Source organism: Lynx rufus, unplaced genomic scaffold, assembly GCF_022079265.1.
Source record: "Lynx rufus isolate CCGP_SWC_20201006 ecotype Redwood Valley unplaced genomic scaffold, mLynRuf1.p SCAF_1, whole genome shotgun sequence".
Lineage (NCBI taxonomy): Eukaryota > Metazoa > Chordata > Mammalia > Carnivora > Felidae > Lynx > Lynx rufus.
The window spans coordinates 2,201,605-2,220,736 of record NW_025814823.1 but is presented as its reverse complement, the minus strand read 5'-3'; the positions used below and the strand labels follow the sequence as shown (position 1 = coordinate 2,220,736).

The window sequence follows — 19,132 nt, the reverse complement described above, 5'->3', positions numbered from 1 at the left end:
AGACAGAGAGAGACAGAGCATGAACGGGGGAGGGGCAGAGAGAGAGGGAGACACAGAATCGGAAACAGGCTCCAGGCTCTGAGCCATCAGCCCAGAGCCCGACGCGGGGCTCGAACTCACGGACCGCGAGATCGCGACCTGGCTGAAGTCAGACGCTTAACCGACTGCGCCACCCAGGCGCCCCTCTCATTCTCTTCTTTTGGAACTCTTTTTTTTTTTTTTTAAATAAAAAGATTTTTTTAGTTATTTTTTGAGAGAGAGAGAGAGAGAGAGAGAGAGAGAAGGGGAAGGGCAGAGACAGAGCGAGAGAGAGAGAGAGAGAGTCCCAAGCAAGGCCCCACACTGTCAGCACAGAGCCCAATGCAGGGCTTGAACTCATGAACCACGAGATCATGACCTGAGCGGAAATCAAGAGTTGGAAGCTCTTGATGAAGTCCCAATAATTTGTTTTTGCTTTTAATTCCCTTGCCTTTGGAGACGTGTGGAGCAAGAAATTGCTGCGGCTGAGGTCAGAGAGATTGTTGCCTGTTTTCTCCTCTAGGATTTTGGGTATCCACCCCCCAAACCAAAAGCACACTGTATACACTGTATGTTAGCCAACTTGACAATAAATTATATTAAAATAAATAAATACAAAAATAAAATAAAAAGAAGTTAAAAAAAAAAAAAAGAATTGGAAGCTCAACCACTTGAGCCACCCAGGCACCCCCTTCTGGAACTCTTAGTAAAGATTTATGTTGAAGCCTGCTAATATAAGTGTTTTTCCATGTGTTTTCATATTTAAAGAAAACTGTCTGTGTTGTGTTCTGCATGAGTTACTCAGCACTGTCTTCCAACTTGCTAAGTCCCTCTTCTCTGGTGTCCAGATTACACTTATTTTATTGATTTTTTTAAATTTGACAACAATATTTCATTATCTTGAAGATTCCTAAATATTTTTCAAAGCCACCTGCTCTTTTTCCATCTTTGTTTATTATGTGTTTCATATTTTCTTGTTCTATTTAGATAGAAGTTATTCTTTTACCTCTTTGGGCATGCAATATAGAGTTTGGAAGTCTTTTTAAGATTGCTTCGTAAAATTAATTTTGTTTTGAATGAATTAAATTTTTTGTGTGATTTTTTTTTTTTTTTGGAGGGAGAGAAATTGCAAGCAGGGGTGGGGCAGAGGAAAGGGGAGAGGGAGAGAGAGAATCTCAAGCAGGCTCCATGCCCAGCACAGAGCCCAACATGGGGCTCGATCCCACAACCGTGAGGTCATGACTTGAGCTGAAATTAAGAGTTGGACACTCAACTGACTAAGCCACCCACGCGTCCCTGCATTCTTTCTTAGTATCTTTGTGGGTTTGGGCATTGTTACTTGATTCTGGATTTGTGAGTTTGTATTTTTTTCTTCACTCTTTCCATATCCACATGGTTTCCGTAAACCCTGTCTAATGGTTCCATAGCTGCCTCTAGCTGCCCTTACTCTTCTCCATCTTGTAGTTCAAAACTTGAACTTGAAATGGCATTTTGAGGTTCCTAGATGGTGGTAATAATAGGGACACCATATCAAGTCACAGCTGGCAGTTTGGTCTACTTCCAGGTCAGGGAGCTGCACTGTGTCCTTTGGCCTCTGCTAAAAGCCATGATCCAAGGGGTTGAGCACTTTTTTCTGTCCCCTTTATTGAGGACTGAGGACAAGAGAAGTTGGGACTGGAGGTTTGAACCTGAGTTGGTCTGATTAGCTTTCTATGTTTAGATTTATATTTACTATTGATGTGCTTTTGGAGCAGAGTGGGTATGTCAAAGTTGATCTGAAGCCCTAAATAGCTTTCTTATCACTCTCTTCACTGCCACACCCAAGTTCGGGCCACCATACCTGTTGCTGGCATGACTGCAGCATTATCCTAACTGGTCTCTCTGCCTCTAGTCTTTCTTTCCTCCAGTCCATTCTTCCCCCTCAGGCCGGGGGATTGTGATAAAATGTAATTCAACTCACACCACTACCCTGCCTAAAGTCTTTAATGATACTCTGTTGTCACAATCAGTAGCAGAGATGGTGAGAAATCACCAGCCCAACATGGAGAAGGAAGGAAGGAATCTAAGTTGCAGGTTCTTAGTGATTACAGGCAAAGGAACATTAACTCATGTCTCGTCATTTAAGATAGAAAAATTCTCAAAAGAATGAAAATGTTATTACCTCCCTGAAAATGTGGAATGATCTCAGGACAAGGCAATAGATCAGAAACATTCTCTCGATCCCATGTAGAATCGACACCTTCTTAGGACACGTGACAATCATTTAGAAATCAAAACTAATGTGATCCGGTTGGTGACTCCAAAAGTTAGGAAGAATAGCTAGATCATAACAGAAGCATTTAAACATCCACTCAAGAAAAAGCTATTGAAAATTTCCCACTCACAAGGCACTGTGGAGAAAATCAGATGTGTAGATACCATCTACCTTCAAGGATCTCACAAGGTAGTAGGCAAGGTGACATTTACAATTAACTATCAAAAATATGTGTGTTGTTGTGGGTCGGATGGTGTTCCCCAAAAGATATGTTGAAGTCCTAACCCCTAGTACGTTAGAACGTGACCTTATTTGGAAATAGAATCCTTGCAGATATTGTTACTTAAGACGCGGTAGTACTAGAGTAGGATGGGTCCTTAATCCAATAGAGAAAGACGGATACAGACACAGGAAGGGAAAACGTCATGCGACAATCGAGGCAGAGATTAGAGTGATATAGCTGCAAGCCGAGGAATCCTCAGGATTGCTGGCTGCTACCAGAAATGGGCAAGGATTATTCTCTATAATTTTCAGAGGGAGTACAGCCCTGCCGTCACCTTAATTTAGGACTTCTAGCCTTCACAACTCTGAGACAATACGCTTCTGTTGTGTTAAGCCATTCAGTTTGTGGTACTTTGTTATGGCAGTCCTAGGAAACCAATACGTGTATTAGGAGCAAAACGGCACAATGGAAATGAATCATTCCCAGATTAAGAATGACTTCTAGAGGACATGGCATTTGTACTGAGCCTTAGTGGGATGATTTTTATATACAGGATGGCAGGAAGGAAAAAGGCTTTAAGTTATGGTCTTGCCTGTCAATCCAAATTCCAGCCTGAAGCCTAAACCTCCTTGAGAAGCCTCTCTGGACAAGAAGCTGAATTTGCTCGACTTTAATGCCTTCAACCTGCTGTCAGTTTTGCCACTAACACCACTTTCAAGACACAGAATCTGGGACAACAAAATATTTCCCACATCCTTTATTGTTTCCAGCACCGGTGCGCGGTGGTTAAATATTATTTGCTCTCACCAGCTTTTTATCACACCCATAAAAGGGGGAAATCCATCTCACGGAGACGTGGAGAGCAGTAGCTAATTAAAATCTTAGTCTAACCAAAATAGACATGAGAGCAACTGGAAATGCGGCTTGGAATAACTCGTCATGCTCCTGACCTTGTATTATGATGTCTTCACAGCGATGCTTCAGGGTTGTTATGACTACAGGCATCATTTAGCAAGGTGCCCCAGTGGTAAATAAATTCTCGAAGATTCAGTAGTCGTTTGGGGGGCAGGGAGCCGGTGGTTCCCCCACTTCTCACACCCGATCTTAAATTTGGGTTCCAGATCAAATTGCCAGATGCTACATGGCTTCTATACTAAATCTCAGGCAACTACCAGTTCCATCTTGGAAAAATGATAACGCCCTGGGGTCTGAGGTCGCCCCTGGGCACCTCCTCCTTCTGGGAAGGAGGGATCGACCAAAGGGGTGTTTTCATCTGTCAGTTCTGCCTGCAATACGGAGCATATTACTTCCAAGTACAGGGGTTCCTAACCTGAGAGGTCATCGTAACCATCGGAGGAGCTTAAAACAATACCCATTCCTCGCCCGCACTTGAGGGGGGCACGGTCTGCTCCTTATCGGAAAATGGGCCCCGACCAGTCAGGGTCCGCAGGACCCCAGGGGAGCAAGTTCCGTACTTCGCGGCCCGAGGCCCACGACCCGGCCAAGGAAATCATTCCCAGCTGCCCCCCGACGTGAGACGCAATCCACGAAAGCCACGTCCTCTCCCGGGCAGCCATCCAGGAAGCGTCCGTCGCCGCGCGCACCGCGCCGGGCTCGCTTCCTCCTCGGCCGCCGCGGCCTCCCCCGCCCCCCGGGCCTGTCCGCACCCAGCCCCGCCACGCCCCAACGGCCGCCGCCGGCGCAGGCCCCGCCCCCACGCCCGGGCCCCGCCTCCTCTGGCGGCGGGAGCCACGCCCCCGGAGGCGCGGCGCGGGCTGCGGCGCGCGGAGGCGGGGCGGGCGTGGGCGCGGGGGCGGGGCGGGGTGGGGGTGGGGGCGGCGGGATGCAGGACCGGGGCGGGACCCGGCCGGGCGAGGCGGGGGGAGGAGTCGCGGAGGGGCCTCCCATCTCCTCTTCCCGGGGCTCGGGCTCGGGCTCGGCCTCGGAGGCGGGGCGCCTGGACGAGGAGCGGCCCGGAGCTCCCGAGTCGCCGCCGCCGCCGCCGCCGCCGCCGGGGGCCTGGCGCTCCCCTCGACCGTGGGGCGCCCGCTTCTGCAGCCGCCAGCGGAACATGGCGCCGTGGACGTTCTGGCGCTGCTGCCAGCGCGGCGTGGGCTGGGTGCCGGTGCTCTTCATCACCTTCGTGGTCGTCTGGTCCTACTACGCGTACGTGGTGGAGCTGTGCGTGTGTGAGTACCCGGCGGCCGGGCTGCGGGCGGGCGGAAGGCCGGGCCTCTGCGGCCCCGCGCCCCGCCGGCCGGCGCCTGCGCTCGCCAGGCGGCCGGGGTCCGGCCCAGACCCGGGAGGAAGGCCGGGCCGCCGCGCCCGTGGCTTTGTCGCGGCGGTGCGGGGCGGCGCGGCCTTCCGGCGTGCGCGACACCCCGCGCCGCGCTCCTCGGGGCCGAGGTCGGGGCGGAGCGAGGCGGTGTGAGCGTCCTGGGGTCTGCGGTCCCCCGCGGGCGCCTCGTTCTCCTGGGGCGGAGCGCTCAGAGAGGGGCTTTCCTCGAAAGGAGCAGCCGCACATCGTCCAAGTGTGTGTGTGTGTGTGTGTGTGTGTGTGTGTGTGTGTGTGTGTGTGTGTGTTGCATTCTTTGCTTTTGTTAATGTTGGCAATAAAGAAATCTGTCCCTCCTAGATCGCCTAACCAGCGCGAGAGGAAAACTGTGCCACCCGAAGAGCCGGCTGGGGGCCGGGGTGGGAGGTGGGGGGCGGGGTGGGGACAGGTGGTCCGTTCGCTGTCCCCTGCTGACCGCAGGCAGGTGAGCGGCGCAAGAGTGAGCGCCCGCTTCTGATTTCTCGTGGCGCGGGACCCGTTTTAAAGTTCATTTCTTTCGAGTCTGAATCCAGGAACTTACACAAGATGCCATTTTTAAGACCGAAAGAATGAGTGAGATGAGATCCAGCCCGATTCTCTTTTATATTACGTCCATGCTGGGGGTTTGAGGTCTTATGTTCGTTACTGCCGATTCTCTCGTTAGTTCTTCGTTCCCAGTTTCTCACCAGGTTCCCTGGGATTAAAAAAAAAAAAAAAGAGGAGTAGCATGGCGGTACACTTCGAGGATGTACGATTCCGATTTGAATAAGTTGCCGTTAAGATGGAAGGGAATTGTTTGTAATCAAAACGTTGTGTGAGGGCTCCGACTGTGTGTGTCACAGTGATTGGTTGCTCGGCCTTAAATGTTCGTAGGCTTTGAGTGTGCGGCTGTTCTAGGGTTAGGCTAGACGGTTAGGCTAGCCTTCTGCTTTCCCGTATGTCTGCTGTTTATACCAGCGCTTCGTGAAAACTCAGGACCGAGTGGGAAGTGGTGTTAGTAAAAGCAGTCCCTTGGCATCCCAGAATGATCTAGCTCGTCCCCAGACTGAGGCCAAAGCTATCCAGAGGGCTCTTGTGACATGCACTTGATAAAAGAGCCACCTGAGCTAGACTGATCCCAACAGGATGAAATGAAAAGTAGTTACACCACCCAGTCCTCTTGCAAGTGCCAAACCCGGGACGCGTCGGGTTGTGGCTCTGGGATCTGTGCAGCTCTCTACTTGGTTTGGACCGAGTCCTGCACGTGAAAGAATGCTTTGGTTCAGGAAGTTTCAGGGTCGGTTTTTAAATGAAAATAGCCACCTTCAAAAAAATTATACAGAAAACTACCCCTGCGACTAGGCCCAGAATAAATTAGCTGTCAATAATAATAGCGTTCATCTGTTGAATGTGATTGAAAAATGATGTTTGAATCCGTTAAAATGGACTAGATTTAGGTATTTCTTGAAGCTGCTTCCCAAAAGTGATAGTGATCATAGGATTGATTCTCTTCCGCTTTTGATAATACTTGGTCTTATTTACTCTGAAGTGGGCGTTTATTCCAGAAGTGGTACCAGTCTCATTTAATTCTGTCAGAAGATTATTCCCACGCCATTCTAATGCCACAGTGGCTTCGAAGTGCATCTTGTGAAGGAACGCTGTTACGTTGAAATCACACGTCTTAACCTATAGATGGGTTTTGTCCAGAATATCAAAAGGTGACATTAAACATAAGGAAAGGGAAATGAATATGAATTGGGAAGTGCTGGGTGCGAGTGTGGGTGGAGGGGACATTTTATTCATTCTCTCCTTTAATCCTCAGTATCTCATAGCATAGATGTCTCTACAGATGTAGGAAATGAGACTGAGCACATAGGTCGTCCTTTGGTCACACAATTGTTGAGTGGCCGTTGTACTGTGATCCACATCTTTATTCTCTCCAGGTAACCTTTAGTGAGTCAGTGCAACTATAATTGTTCCATGATTGGGGAAGGGGTTTCGGTGGGGATAAGTGGTTGCCCTTTCTGGAGATCGTACCTTGAGTTAGGCTTTAGGCCCATCCTTTAGAGAGCATACCCCAGGATTTCATGAAGTTACACATTCTGCAACAATTAAGGCCCAGTGCTTGACAAAATTTTAAAATATTCAGTAGTGAAAGGTCTTCCATAGGGCCTGCATTCAATACTTCTCTAAGTTTGGGACGCCTGGGTGGCTCAGTCAGGTAAGTGTCTGACTTTGGCTCAGATCATGATCTCGTGGTCTGGTGGTTCGAGCCCCACGTCGGGCTCCATGCTGATAGCTAAGAGCCTGGAGCCTGCTTTCGGATTCTGTGTCTCCCTCTCCCTCTCTGCCCCTCTCCCACTCACACTCTGTCCCTCTCTCTCTCAAAATAATAAATAAATATTTAAAAAAATGTTAATACTTCTAAGTTATCTGAGTTTAACTAGGGAGGATTTGGGAGGTGTGCAGTGTCACGGGACTGTCTGGTTGAGCATAAAAGCTCATTCACTTTCATAGTAAAACTATCTTTACTGCTTATATATGTTTTCATAGCACGGACCCTGCCACTAGAATATATCGCTATATAACTTTGCTTTAAGTTGAGTGAAGTGTGAGTTTTACTTGAAGTGCTGTTTTAGCATTATTTACAATAGCTACACTGCAGAAGTAGCCCAAGTATCCACCGGTTGATGAACGGCTAAAGAGGAAATGGTGTATATATACAAGGGAATATTACTCGGCCATAAAAAAGAATGAAATCTTGCCATTTGCAACAACATGGACGGAGCTAGAGACTATTATACTAAATGAAATCAGTTAGAGAAAAATATGTGATTTCACTCTTAGGTGGAATTTAAGAAACAAAACAAATGAACAACAGGAAAAAAAAAGGCAAACCAAAAAATGGGCTGTTAATTACAGAGAACATAGGGGAGGTAGGTGAGAGGATTGGTAAAGTCGGTGAAGGGAATTAAGAGTACACTCGATGAGCACGGAGTGCTGTATGGAATTGTTGAATCGGCCTGTTTTACACCTGAAACTGATACAACACTAGTATGTTAACTACATGAATTAAAATAAAAAAATAAAGTGCTGTTTTAATAATTTTTACAGAGTTTTCTTAGTTCCTGGTAATTTTTTTTATCAAACCAGATGTGAAAGGATGATTGTATCTTTACTGTGTTAATTCATTTAATACTCAGAAGTGAAATAATTTGTCCAGGGTCATACAACCAGTAAGTGGCATCAAGTGGCTTGGAGCTAGAACCCGTGCTTTTAAAAATAGCTGCTATGCGGGGCGCCTGGATGGGTCAGGCGGTTAAGCGTCCGACTTCGGCTCAGGTCGTGATCTCGCGGTTCTTGAGTTCGAGCCCTGCGTCGGGCTCTGTGCTGACGGCTTGGAGCCTGGAGCCTGCTTCGGATTCTGTGTGTGTGTGTCTCTCTCTCTGCCCCTTACCCGCTTATGCTCTGTCTCTCTCTGTCTCTGAAAAAATGAATAAATATTAAAAAAATAAAATTAACTACTATGCAAGAATAGTCTACTTGGTTATCAGGATCTGTACACTGAAGGCAGATTTCAGTCTTATCTGTAATATATGTATAGAAGGTAATTTTCTCCTAAAAGGTAGCCGCAGAGGGTTCCTAAATATCTCAGACAATTAAAATGCCTGGCCCACAGGAAGACAGTTGACAAATGGGTTATGAGAGGCCCTCATTCCATCTTAGCCTCTGTAAGTTTCTAATTTTGTAATTCCATACACACACGTATGAAATGTGTAATTCCTGTTACAAGACGGAATAATATTGAGGACAAAATTGAGTAAGAATTAATTAATCGAAGGTGGCCATGTTACAAGGGTGATAAGCAGAGAAATAAGGATCAAGTAGTCATATCGGTGCTTGGTGTTCAGCTGAACTCCTCTTTTGATTTTCTCCCAAGGCTGATATTTAAACATGAATTTATGGGCGGATTGCCCCATTTTTACACTTTGGTCAAGATGGTTATTTCTGAGGAAAGTGCTAATTCAGGTTCCCAGGGTTTTATCAGGATGTCTCATTCAGGTCAGCTAGAGCTGTTAATAGTAGACGTGTACCTGTTATGTGACATGTAGAAGATCTTAGAGCCTAGAGAGATTTTAGAGATGATCTAATCATTCCATTTATTTAACTTATGAAGAAACTACTGCATGGAACAGCTGTGTGGTTTGCCCGAGGATGGATATGCCTCTTTTCTCAGAGAGAAGTGTGTAGAGTAGAAACGTAACCTCTGAGTCTATGTATCTGACATTCCTGTGTCTCCTTCGTAATTTCTTCAAATTTAGAATGAGGCAAGATAAATAGTTGAAATATCAACATTGAGCATAGCTCTTGCCACAGTTGATTCCAGTGTTTTTTATTGATTTCAAAAGAACCAGCTTTTGATTTTTCTTGATTTTATTTTCTATTTCATGGATTTCTTGCCTGATATTTATTATTTCTTTTCTTTCTTTTACTTTGGGTTCCTTTGCTCTTTTTTCTAGTTTTTTTTTTTTTTTCTTTTTAGAGAGTGCGAGCAGGGGAAGGGCCGAGGGGACGGGGGAGAGAGAATCTTAAGCAGGCTTCGTGCCCAGCATGGAGTCCAAGGTGGGGCTCCATCCCATGACCCTGGGATCATGACCTGAACCAAACTCAAGTTGGACACTCAACCGACTGAGTCACTCAGGTACGCCCCCTCTTTTTCTAGTTTCTTAATATGGAAACCAGAGTCACTGATTTGAGTCCTTTCTTACGTGTTTAGTCTTGGAAATTTACTCCAGATACTGCTTAATTCACATCCCATCAATGTTGATATGTTATACTTTCATTTTCATTCAGTTAAAACAATTTTCTAATTTCACTTTTGATTTCATCTTTGACCCATGGGTCAGGCTAGAACTATGCTAGTTTGCAGTTATTTGAAGATTTTTCCAGATGCCTTTTGGTACTGATTTTGAATCGGTTCCATGTGGTTGGAAGACATACCTTGCATGACACGAGTCTTTATGTACCTGGGCTTGTCTTTTGGCCCAAAATGTGGTCTGTGGTAGAAGCATTTCATCTGCGTTTGAGGAAAACGTATTCAGTGTTCAGTCGTGTGTTTTGCTGTTTGCCATTAGGTAGAGTTTTCTATTGTGCCATAATGTGCTGTGGATGTCCAGGCAAGTGGTTGACAGCGTTTTTCAGGTCTCCTATGTTCTTGCTGATTCGCTCTTTGTTCTAGCAATTCATTATTGAGGCAGGTGTGACTGTAATTACGCATTTGTCTCTCCTTGTAGTTCTGGCAGTTTTCGCTTCATGCATTTTTCAGCTCTGTAATTAGGTACATATAATGTTTGGGATTATTGTGTTCTCTGGGTGAATCGACCCTTTGTCATTATGGAATGACTTTCTTATCCCTGGCATTGTTTGCTTTCAAATCTAGTCTGGCAGATATTAACAGTACCACCAACCTTCCTTGTGACTAGAGTCAGCGTGGCAGATCCTTCCCCGCCCTTTTAACTTGTTTGTGTCTTTATATTTAAAATGCATCTAAAATGCCTGGGTGGCTCAGTCGGTTCAGCGTCCCAACTCTTGATCTCAGGGATGTGAGTTGAAGCCCCACATTGGGCTTCATGTTGGGTGTGATGCCTATTTTAAAAAAAGAATTGAAATGCATTTCCTATAAGCAGCATGTAGTTGGGTTTTTTGTTTGTTTGTTTGTTTGTTTGTTTGTTTTAATTCAATCCAGTCTGAAATGTCTGGCCTTTTTCTCCCTTTTTGGGGGGCGCTTTATAGAGCTAAAATTGACATATAACATTATATTAGCTTCGAGTGTACAACATAATAATTTAAAATGTAAATATATTTGACATAATTAAATGATCACTGCAGTAAGTCTGGTTAACGTCCATCACCCACATATAGTTAAGTAATTTTTTTGCTTGTGTTGAGAACTTTAAATATAAACTCTCTGCAACTTTCAAATATACAATAATATTATCAACCATAGTCACCCTGCTGTACAATCTATTTTAATTGAGGTGTTTTAACCAGTAACATGTAGTGTGATTATGATGTAGTTAGGTTTAAGTCTTATCATTTGCCATTTTTTAAATCTGTCCTATCCTTTGTTCCCTTTTCCTTCTCCTTCTGCCTTCTTTTGAGATTATTCAAAAAAATTTTTTACTGTTTATTTTTTGAGAGTGTGCAAGTAGGGGAGGGGCAGAGAGAGGGGGACAGAGGGTTGGGAACTGGCTCCACGCTAACAGCAGGGAGCCCAACGTGGGGCTCAAACTCAGGAACCCTGAGGTCATGACCTGAGCCAAAGTCCACACTCAACGGACTGAGCCACCCAGGCGCCCCTTGAGTTAATTTTTATTTATTTATTTTTTTAATTTTTTTTTCAACGTTTATTTATTTTTGGGACAGAGAGAGACAGAGCATGAACAGGGGAGGGGCAGAGAGAGAGGGAGACACAGAATCGGAAGCAGGCTCCAGGCTCTGAGCCATCAGCCCAGAGCCTGACACGGGGCTCGAACTCACGGACCGCGAGATCGTGACCTGGCTGAAGTCGGACACTTAACCGACTGCGCCACCCAGGTGCCCCCTTTGAGTTAATTTTTAAATGATTTTTGAGTTTCGGTTTTTTTAAATGATTCTATTCTCTCTCCTTTGTTGGCTTATCAGCTGTAACTGTTATTTTAGTGATTTGCGTTAGGGTTTACAGCATACATTTTTAAAAATGTTTTTATGTATTTTTGACAGAGAGAGAAAGCGTGCGCGCAAGTAGGGGAGGGATGGGTACAGAGGATCTGAAGCAGGCTCTGCACTGACAGCAGAGAGCCCGAGGCGGGGCTTGAACTCATGAGCCGTGAGACCAAGACCTGAGCTGAAGTCAGATGCTCAACCAACTAAGCCACCCAGGTGCCCCTTAGAGAGTCTAATTTCCATTTGACATTCAGTTAACGTGTGTTCAGTTGAATAGAATCATACAGTGAGGGTCTTCAAACTCACTTGAATTGTGTTTGAATATGTTAGAACAAACATCCACAGTAACAATACTAATTAAATTGTAATTACCTAACATATATTTCAGTAGTCTTCAGGGTTGAAGCCTAGATGAGAATGCTTATTGGTTCTGTATCTGTAGTCTTTGTTTTGGATAATGAAACAATGATTCTTTGAAATTATGCTCATGTTATTTAGGAAAAAATTCTGGCTCCCTATGTCTCATCGCCAGTGGTTGACATAATTATAGGAAAATTTAAGACGTGATTTAGAATATTTTTAAAAACCTTCTTATTTTGTTATTTCCTTTTTCTATCTGTTCTCAGATCCTGGAGTGTAGTAATTTTCTATATAACTTGCCTTTTGAAAGCTATAGTGCCCTGCAAGCCTTATTTACATTCTATAATTATCCCAGCCTTCTTTCCTTTTTTTTCTTTTTCTAAAGAACAGATTTTTTTTTCTTTTCACTGCTAGTGAATTAATCTGTTCTTATGTTATTCTCTGTTGAGACCAGAAAGCAAACTGGTCAGAGAGAGCTCTATAAACAAGTATTCAAAAAAAAAAAAAAAAAGCCAAAAAACAAAAACAGCCCAACCCAAATGAACAAAAAGAGGTTTGTTTTTTTTTTTTAATGTTTTACTTTTGAGAAAGAGACAGAGCACGAGCAGTGGAGGGGCCAAGAGAGAGGGAGACACAGAGTATGAAGCAGGCTCTAGGCTCTGAGCTGTCAGCACAGAGCCCAATGCGGGGCTTGAACTCACAAACTGGGAGATCATGACCTGAGCCAAAGTCAGATGCTCAACCAACTGAGCCACCCAGGCGCCCTCAGAAAGAGCTTTTATATATTCTTTTATATAAACTGATCCTTTGCCTCTTCACTGGTTTCTTATAAGACAGGAGATACGAAGGAGAAGGTACTGGACAAGTTAGAAACCAAGGCAGACTGTTTGGAAGAGGGTGATGCCCTAGTGATACAAATAAAACTTTCCTTCTCCCCTGGCCTCTTCTAGTTTGTGACACAGAAGATAGAGCGTGTATCTTTCTTTGTCTCTCTTTGTCCTTGTCTCTCTCTCTCTCCCCTGAACCAGCTCTTCCTGTCCTAGCTCAGTAAATGAGTTTCATCCTTCTCGTTTCTTGGTTGACAAATCATCCCATAGCCAATTAATCAGCAAATCCTGGCATTAAATCTGCCTGCCGACCATCACTCCTGCCACTATATTCATTCAAGCCACCATAAAATCTCTGTCTTGTGAAACAGATTGAAAAACAGGATTCCAGCAATTTGCACCTCCTTTCGTCAGGATAGGGAGTCTTTGCCTGCCCCGTGAGTCTGGGTTTGGCCTTGTACTGGCTTTGATCAATAGAATGTGATAGAAGTGATGTGTGAGATTTGGACCCGAGGCATCAAGACAGCATGCCTCTCCTGTCTCAGCTCTTTGAAACCGGTTGCCTTAAGGGAGGTCAGACTCTATGGAGAGAGAGGCCCAGCCAAGATGAGCTAAGTGCCAAAGGCCTTGGTGTGTGAATGAGACCATCTTAGACTCTCCTGCCCCAGCTGAGCTGCCAGTTGACTGTAACAAGCAGGAGAACCGTCCAGCTGATCATGGCCTGAACTGCTAACCCCCACGGTTCCTGGAAATAATACATGGTGGTTTTTTAAAGCCATTGAGTTATCGGTGGTTTGTTACATCAGTGTAGTACTCTACATTTTTGGCGCTCTCTCCTCACCCCGTACCCCGTCCATTCTCCGCACAGCAGCCAGAATAACTCCTTGAAAATCAATACCACATTCGTCGCTCCTCTTCTGAAAACCTCGGCTGGCTTCCTGTCTTGTTCAGTGGACTACCTGAGGTCCCTACCATGGCCTCCTCCCCTCACGACTTCTCCGACATAATTTCCTCTCCATTCCTCCTTTGTTTCGACAGCTGCTACACACTGGCCTCCTGGCCATACTAATACTTGTTGGATGATCTTCATAAATTATTTAACCTGCCTGTGCTTGTTGCCATGCTATAAAATGGAATAATACCGGTCTTGCAAAATAATGTAAAGTTTTTAGCAGAGCAGGCTTTCAAATATTACTGGAGGCGGGGCAGAGATTTAAGTAGCCACTAGCATATTTTTTCTTGTCTTCCTTTTTTGGGCAGTTTTCTTTGTTTCTTTATTTTTAGTTTTTTACAATGTTTATTTATTTATTTTGAGAGAGAGGGAGAGAGAGCACCAGCAGGGGTGGGGGGCAGAAAGAGGGAGAGGGAAGATCTCAGGCAGTCTCCGTGCGGCCAGCGCAGAGCCTGACCTAGGGCTCAGTCACACAAACCGGGAGATCATGACCTGAGCCAAAACCAAGAGTCTGACGCTTGACCAGGTGGCCACCCAGGCGCCCCGTGTTTCTCTATTTTTAATTCTTAGAGTTTTTATCCCTTCCTCCCTCTGGCTTCAGTGAAAGAGCACTTTCTTACAGTCTTTTTTAATTCTTAATTGACTGTATCTGAAGATCATATTGCAAAAGCGTGTGCCTATCTGGCATGAGGGGGGGGGTAGTATGCTGAGCGAGGGGGTCCTCCACGTCACATGGGACTTTAAGAAGATTGATACCTGGCACTGTTCTTGCAGGTGTATGAGCTACACAGATTTAGGTGTTGCTGAGATACGCAGCACGTCGTCTTTAGGGGATGGGCCTCTCCACTGAACTCAAGTAGTAGGTCCCAAGTAATGGTGATGATGCTTTGATGGAAAACAGGTCTCTCTAAAGTTGAGATCCACACGCCTTGATGATAAAAGATCGTTTAAAATTATTTTTAAAACATTTCTGTTCTCTGTGTCCTCTCACTTCTTCCAATGCTTCGTTATGCTTACTAATGTGAACGTAGGCCCACCCAGTTGGAATCATAGGAGGAGACATTTTTATTAGCGTACTAATTGGACAACATATAAAACTAAGTATGAACTTATTAAATGTGAAGTCTTCAGGGAAGCTTTTTAAACTAATTGCATGAAAAGGATATCATCAGCACCTGGAGGAATTAATAACACCGAAATGTTATTTTTGCACATGTGGATCGCATATATCACTGGTGTGAATTTACATGATTTTTTCTTGTTCCTGGTACTGTTTGATTCTTATTTTTCTGTGGATAAGTGGTATACTTTTTACAAGTATTAAAAAAGGAGAAGTGAGGGGTCATGGCTATGAGAAATACCAGGTACACATACGCAGTAGCTTCCTAACAGTCCCCCCCTCAAATGTCAGCAGGAATCATTAAAAATCCGAGGCAAGATGATTACTTCTGTGTCCAGCACCCTCCAGTGGCTTTCCTCTTTGCTCCTAACGAAATCCAACGTTCTTTCTGTAGTCCGTCAGGCCCTAAGTGTTCTGGTCTGCCACTGATTTTGACTCCTCTCTTCCTTTGCCCACTTTGCTTCAGCCAAACGGGCCTCCTTGCTCTTTACCTGTCAGACCACGCACGTCCCACCTGAGGACCTTTGTACTTCCTTCTCTTTCTGCTTGGGATGCTTTCCTCCCAGATTCCGAAGGGCTGCTTGTCTCCATCTAGGTTTCTTTCAGAATACTCAACTGTCAGAGAGGCTTTGCTGACTACGCCATGGAACATAAGTACTTCCTCTTTCACTTTCTTACCCTGCGTTGTTTTTCTTCATGGCACTTACTGCTGCTTAATGTAGTTATTTATGTTTCTCTCCTGAGTAATATGTTCACTGCTTTATTTCCAGAACCTAAAAACAGGTCCTGCTTAATATGTACTCAGATATTTGTTGACTGAGTGAATTGATTATATAGCACCAATTCCCATGCTAGTAGAAGAGAGAGAATTGAATGTATTCACATAGGAGATAGCTCACAATTAATCTTGAATACAGATATGCCCCCGACCTTAAGAATATCTCCGTGTTGATTTCGTCATTTAACAAACATTAAGTGCGTATAGTGTTCTCGGTGCCATATTTGGCACTGGGAATACAAAGATGTATAAATGTGCACTTGTACTTCATACGGTAGTTCTTTAATATCACAGTGCTCATTTGCATATTACAAGTTTCCGTTTTAAATGCCGGTGTAATTAGCAGTGTTGTATTAGTTTCAGGTGTACAGTGTGGTGATTCAGCAGTCCCATAGACTTTGCGTCTCTCATCAGCATGAGCGTCCTCTTAATCCCCTTCCCCTGTTTCATCCACCACTCGCCTCCCCTCTGGTAACCATCAGTTTGTTCTCTGTAGCTGAGAGTCAGTTATTTTCGGTTTGCCTTTGTTCGTTTGTTTTGTCTTTTAAATTCCACAGATGAGTGAAACCATGCGCTGTTTGTCTTTCTCCGACCGGCCTATTTCACATAGCATGGTACCCTCTGGATCCGTCTGCGTTGTCGCAAATGGCAAGGTCTCGTTCTTCTTTATGGCTCAGTAATATTCCATTGTAAATATATAGCACAGCTTCTTTATGCATTTATCTGTCAACACTTGGGTTGCTTCCATAGTTGGTTATTGTAAATAATGCTGCAGTAAACATAGGCGTGCATATATCCCTTCAAGTTAGCGTTTTCATATTCTTTGAGTAAATACCCAGTAGTGCACTTCCTGGATCATAGAGTCGCTCTATTTTTAATGTTTTCAAGAACCTCCGTCTTCCACAGCAGCTGTACCAGTTTGCATTTCTACCATCAGTGCACAAGGGTTCCTTTTGCTCTCCTTCCTCACCAACGCTTGTTTCTTAAGTTTTTGGTTTCAGCCATTCTGACGGGAGTGAGATAATCTCTCGTTGTGGTTTTGATTTGCATTTCCTTGATCATTAGTGATGTTGAGTACATCTTCCTGTGTCTGTTAGACAAATGTGTGTCTTCTTGGACAAATGTCTATTCATGTCTTCTCCCATTTTTAATTGCATTATTTGTTTTTTTGGTGTTGAGTTGTAGAAGTTCTTCATATAGTTTGGATATTAACCCTTTATTGTATAGGTCATTGGCAAACATCTCCCATTTGGTAGGTTTTTTAGGTTGTTGATTGTTACCTTTGCTGTGCAGAAGCTTTATATTTTGATGTGATCCCAATAGTTTATTTTTGCTTTTGTTTCCCTTGCCTCAGGAGACACATCTAAGAAGTTGCTATGGCCGACGTCAAAGGTTACTGTCTTTGCTCTTTTATGGTTTCAGGTCTCATATGTAGGTCTTTGATCCATTTTGAATTTATTTTTTGTGTGTAAGAAAGTCGTCCAGTTTCATTCTTTTGCATGTGGCTGTCCAGTTTTCTCAGTGCCATTTATGAGGAGATTGTCTTTTTCTGATTGGATATTCTTTCTTGCTTTGTTAAAGATTATTTGACCGTATAATTAGGAATTTCCTTCTGGGCTCTGTATTCTTTTCCATTGATCTATGTGTCTGTTTTTCTGCCAGCACTATGCTGTTTTGATCACTACAGCTTCGTAATATAACTTGAAGTCTGGAATTGTGATAACTCCAGTTTTGTTTCTTATTTTTTCAAGATTTTTTTTGCCTATTTGGGGTCTTTTGTGGTCCCATACAAATTATAGGATTGTTTGTCCTAGTTCTTTGAAAAATGCTGTTGGTATTTCGATAAGGATTGCATTAAATGTGTAGATTGCTTTGGGTAATAATAGATATTTTTTAACAATATGTGTTCTTCCAGTCTACGAGTATGGAATGTCTATTTTTTTGTGTCATCTTCAATTTCTTTCATCAGTGTTTTATAGTTTTCAGAGTACAGGTCTTTCACCTCTTTTGTTAAGTTTATTCCTAGATATTTTATGCATATTACAAGTTTTAAGAAGCCCTGCCATAACCAAGTCAGTAACTGTTTCACCCAGTATTTTTCTAAACTTTTGCCATAGAATTCTTTTTTCGTGAAATACCTATCTAAATTCTTTTAGACTTGTTGATCTTTGGGAACAAAGCTACCAATAGTGGTGATGGGGGTGGAGGGTGGGGAGCACATCACTACTGAAAGGACTGTGCCTCTGGAAAAAGTGGTATTACAGTACATCCGGGAGGTAGTAGCTAATTTCTTCTACTTACCTTTTGTTATTAAATTCATCATTTAGGAAGAAAAGTCATTATTGCTGTAGATGATGAAGAGTTAGTTGAAAAATGCCAACATCTATTTCTAATTTTATGTATTTTTTAAGGTTTATTTATTTATTTTGAGAGAGTGAGAGAGAGAATGAGTGCTAACAGAGGAGGGGCAGAGAGAGAGGGAGAGAGAGAATCCGAAGCAGGCTCTGCACTGTCAGCACAGAGCCCAATGTGGGTCTTGAACTCACAACTGTAAGAACATGACCTGAGGTGAAATCAAGAGTCGGATGCTTAACTGACTGAGCCATTGAGATGCCCCTATTTCTCATTTTAAAAAAAGACTTGATAAAATAGTAATAAATGACTTTTGGACAAAATTACACACATACAAAATACTTGATCACGTTCTGCTAAAACCAGGAACAAGTAAGATGCTTTGTTACCATGGCCATTGCTGTGTACCATTGTACTGTATTGACAAAATCAACTGCTATATTCAATCAAGAGAAAATAATTAGAAGCATAAGACATTGGAAAGGAATAGAAAAAGCTACTTCTCTGTGTAGATGATGTGATAGTATATGTTGAAAAGCCAAGAGGATCAATAACAGCAGAACACTGAAACCAAAAGAATTGAGTAAAATTAGCAAACAAAAACCCAATACTTTCTGTATATACATAATAATTTGTTTGAAAACATAGTGGAAGAAAAGTCTCCTTTTCCACTAACATCAAAAAGATAAAATACTTAAGAATAAACTTAAGAAATATGCCAAATCTGTAAGGGGTAAACATTCTTGAAAAACACAAAAGTAGACTTAAATAAGTGGAAAGACATTTCATATTTCATGTTCATGAATAGAATAACTCAACATTACAGAGATTTCTGATCTCCTCAAGTCAATATGTAAATGAATTCCACTCTCAACAAAGTTGTCTTTTCTGGCACTAGATAAGTCGATCCTAAAAGTCATTGGGAAAAACAAACAAGAAAGAACCAGGAAACCTCTGAAAAAGAGTCATAAAGAGGGCAAACCCCACCAGATTTTAAACTACAAAACCTCTATAATTAAATCTGTTGAGGGGAGCCTGGGTGGCTCAGTCAGTTGAGTGTCTGACTCTTGATTTCGGGTCAGGTCATGATCTCATGGTTAATGGGATCAAGCCCCACATCGGGCTCTGGGCTGACAACTTGGAGCTTGCTTGGGATTCTCTCTCTTTCTCTCTCTCTGCCCTTCCCTTGCTCATGCACCGTGCGCGCGCTGTCTCTGTTAAATTAAAAAAACCTGTTGGGGTAAGGGGGG

At 43.6% G+C, this 19,132-nt stretch overlaps 1 protein-coding gene across 4 annotated transcripts in view; it reads left to right on the top strand.

Annotated features, from left to right (window-relative positions):
- The first annotated feature begins 4,486 nt into the window (after nucleotides 1-4,486).
- The window catches only part of ZDHHC20 (zinc finger DHHC-type palmitoyltransferase 20), a 68,879-nt gene continuing 54,233 nt past the window's right edge, over nucleotides 4,487-19,132 (top strand). For 2 of the 4 annotated variants that reach the window (XM_047077704.1, XM_047077696.1), the window contains exon 1: nucleotides 4,490-4,684. In XM_047077704.1, the coding sequence (XP_046933660.1) occupies nucleotides 4,567-4,684 (118 nt within the window). In that variant the 5' untranslated portion in view covers nucleotides 4,490-4,566. Of the gene's footprint in view, nucleotides 4,685-19,132 lie in introns of all 4 variants that reach the window. The other 2 variants (XM_047077712.1, XM_047077688.1) reach the window with 2 other exon arrangements.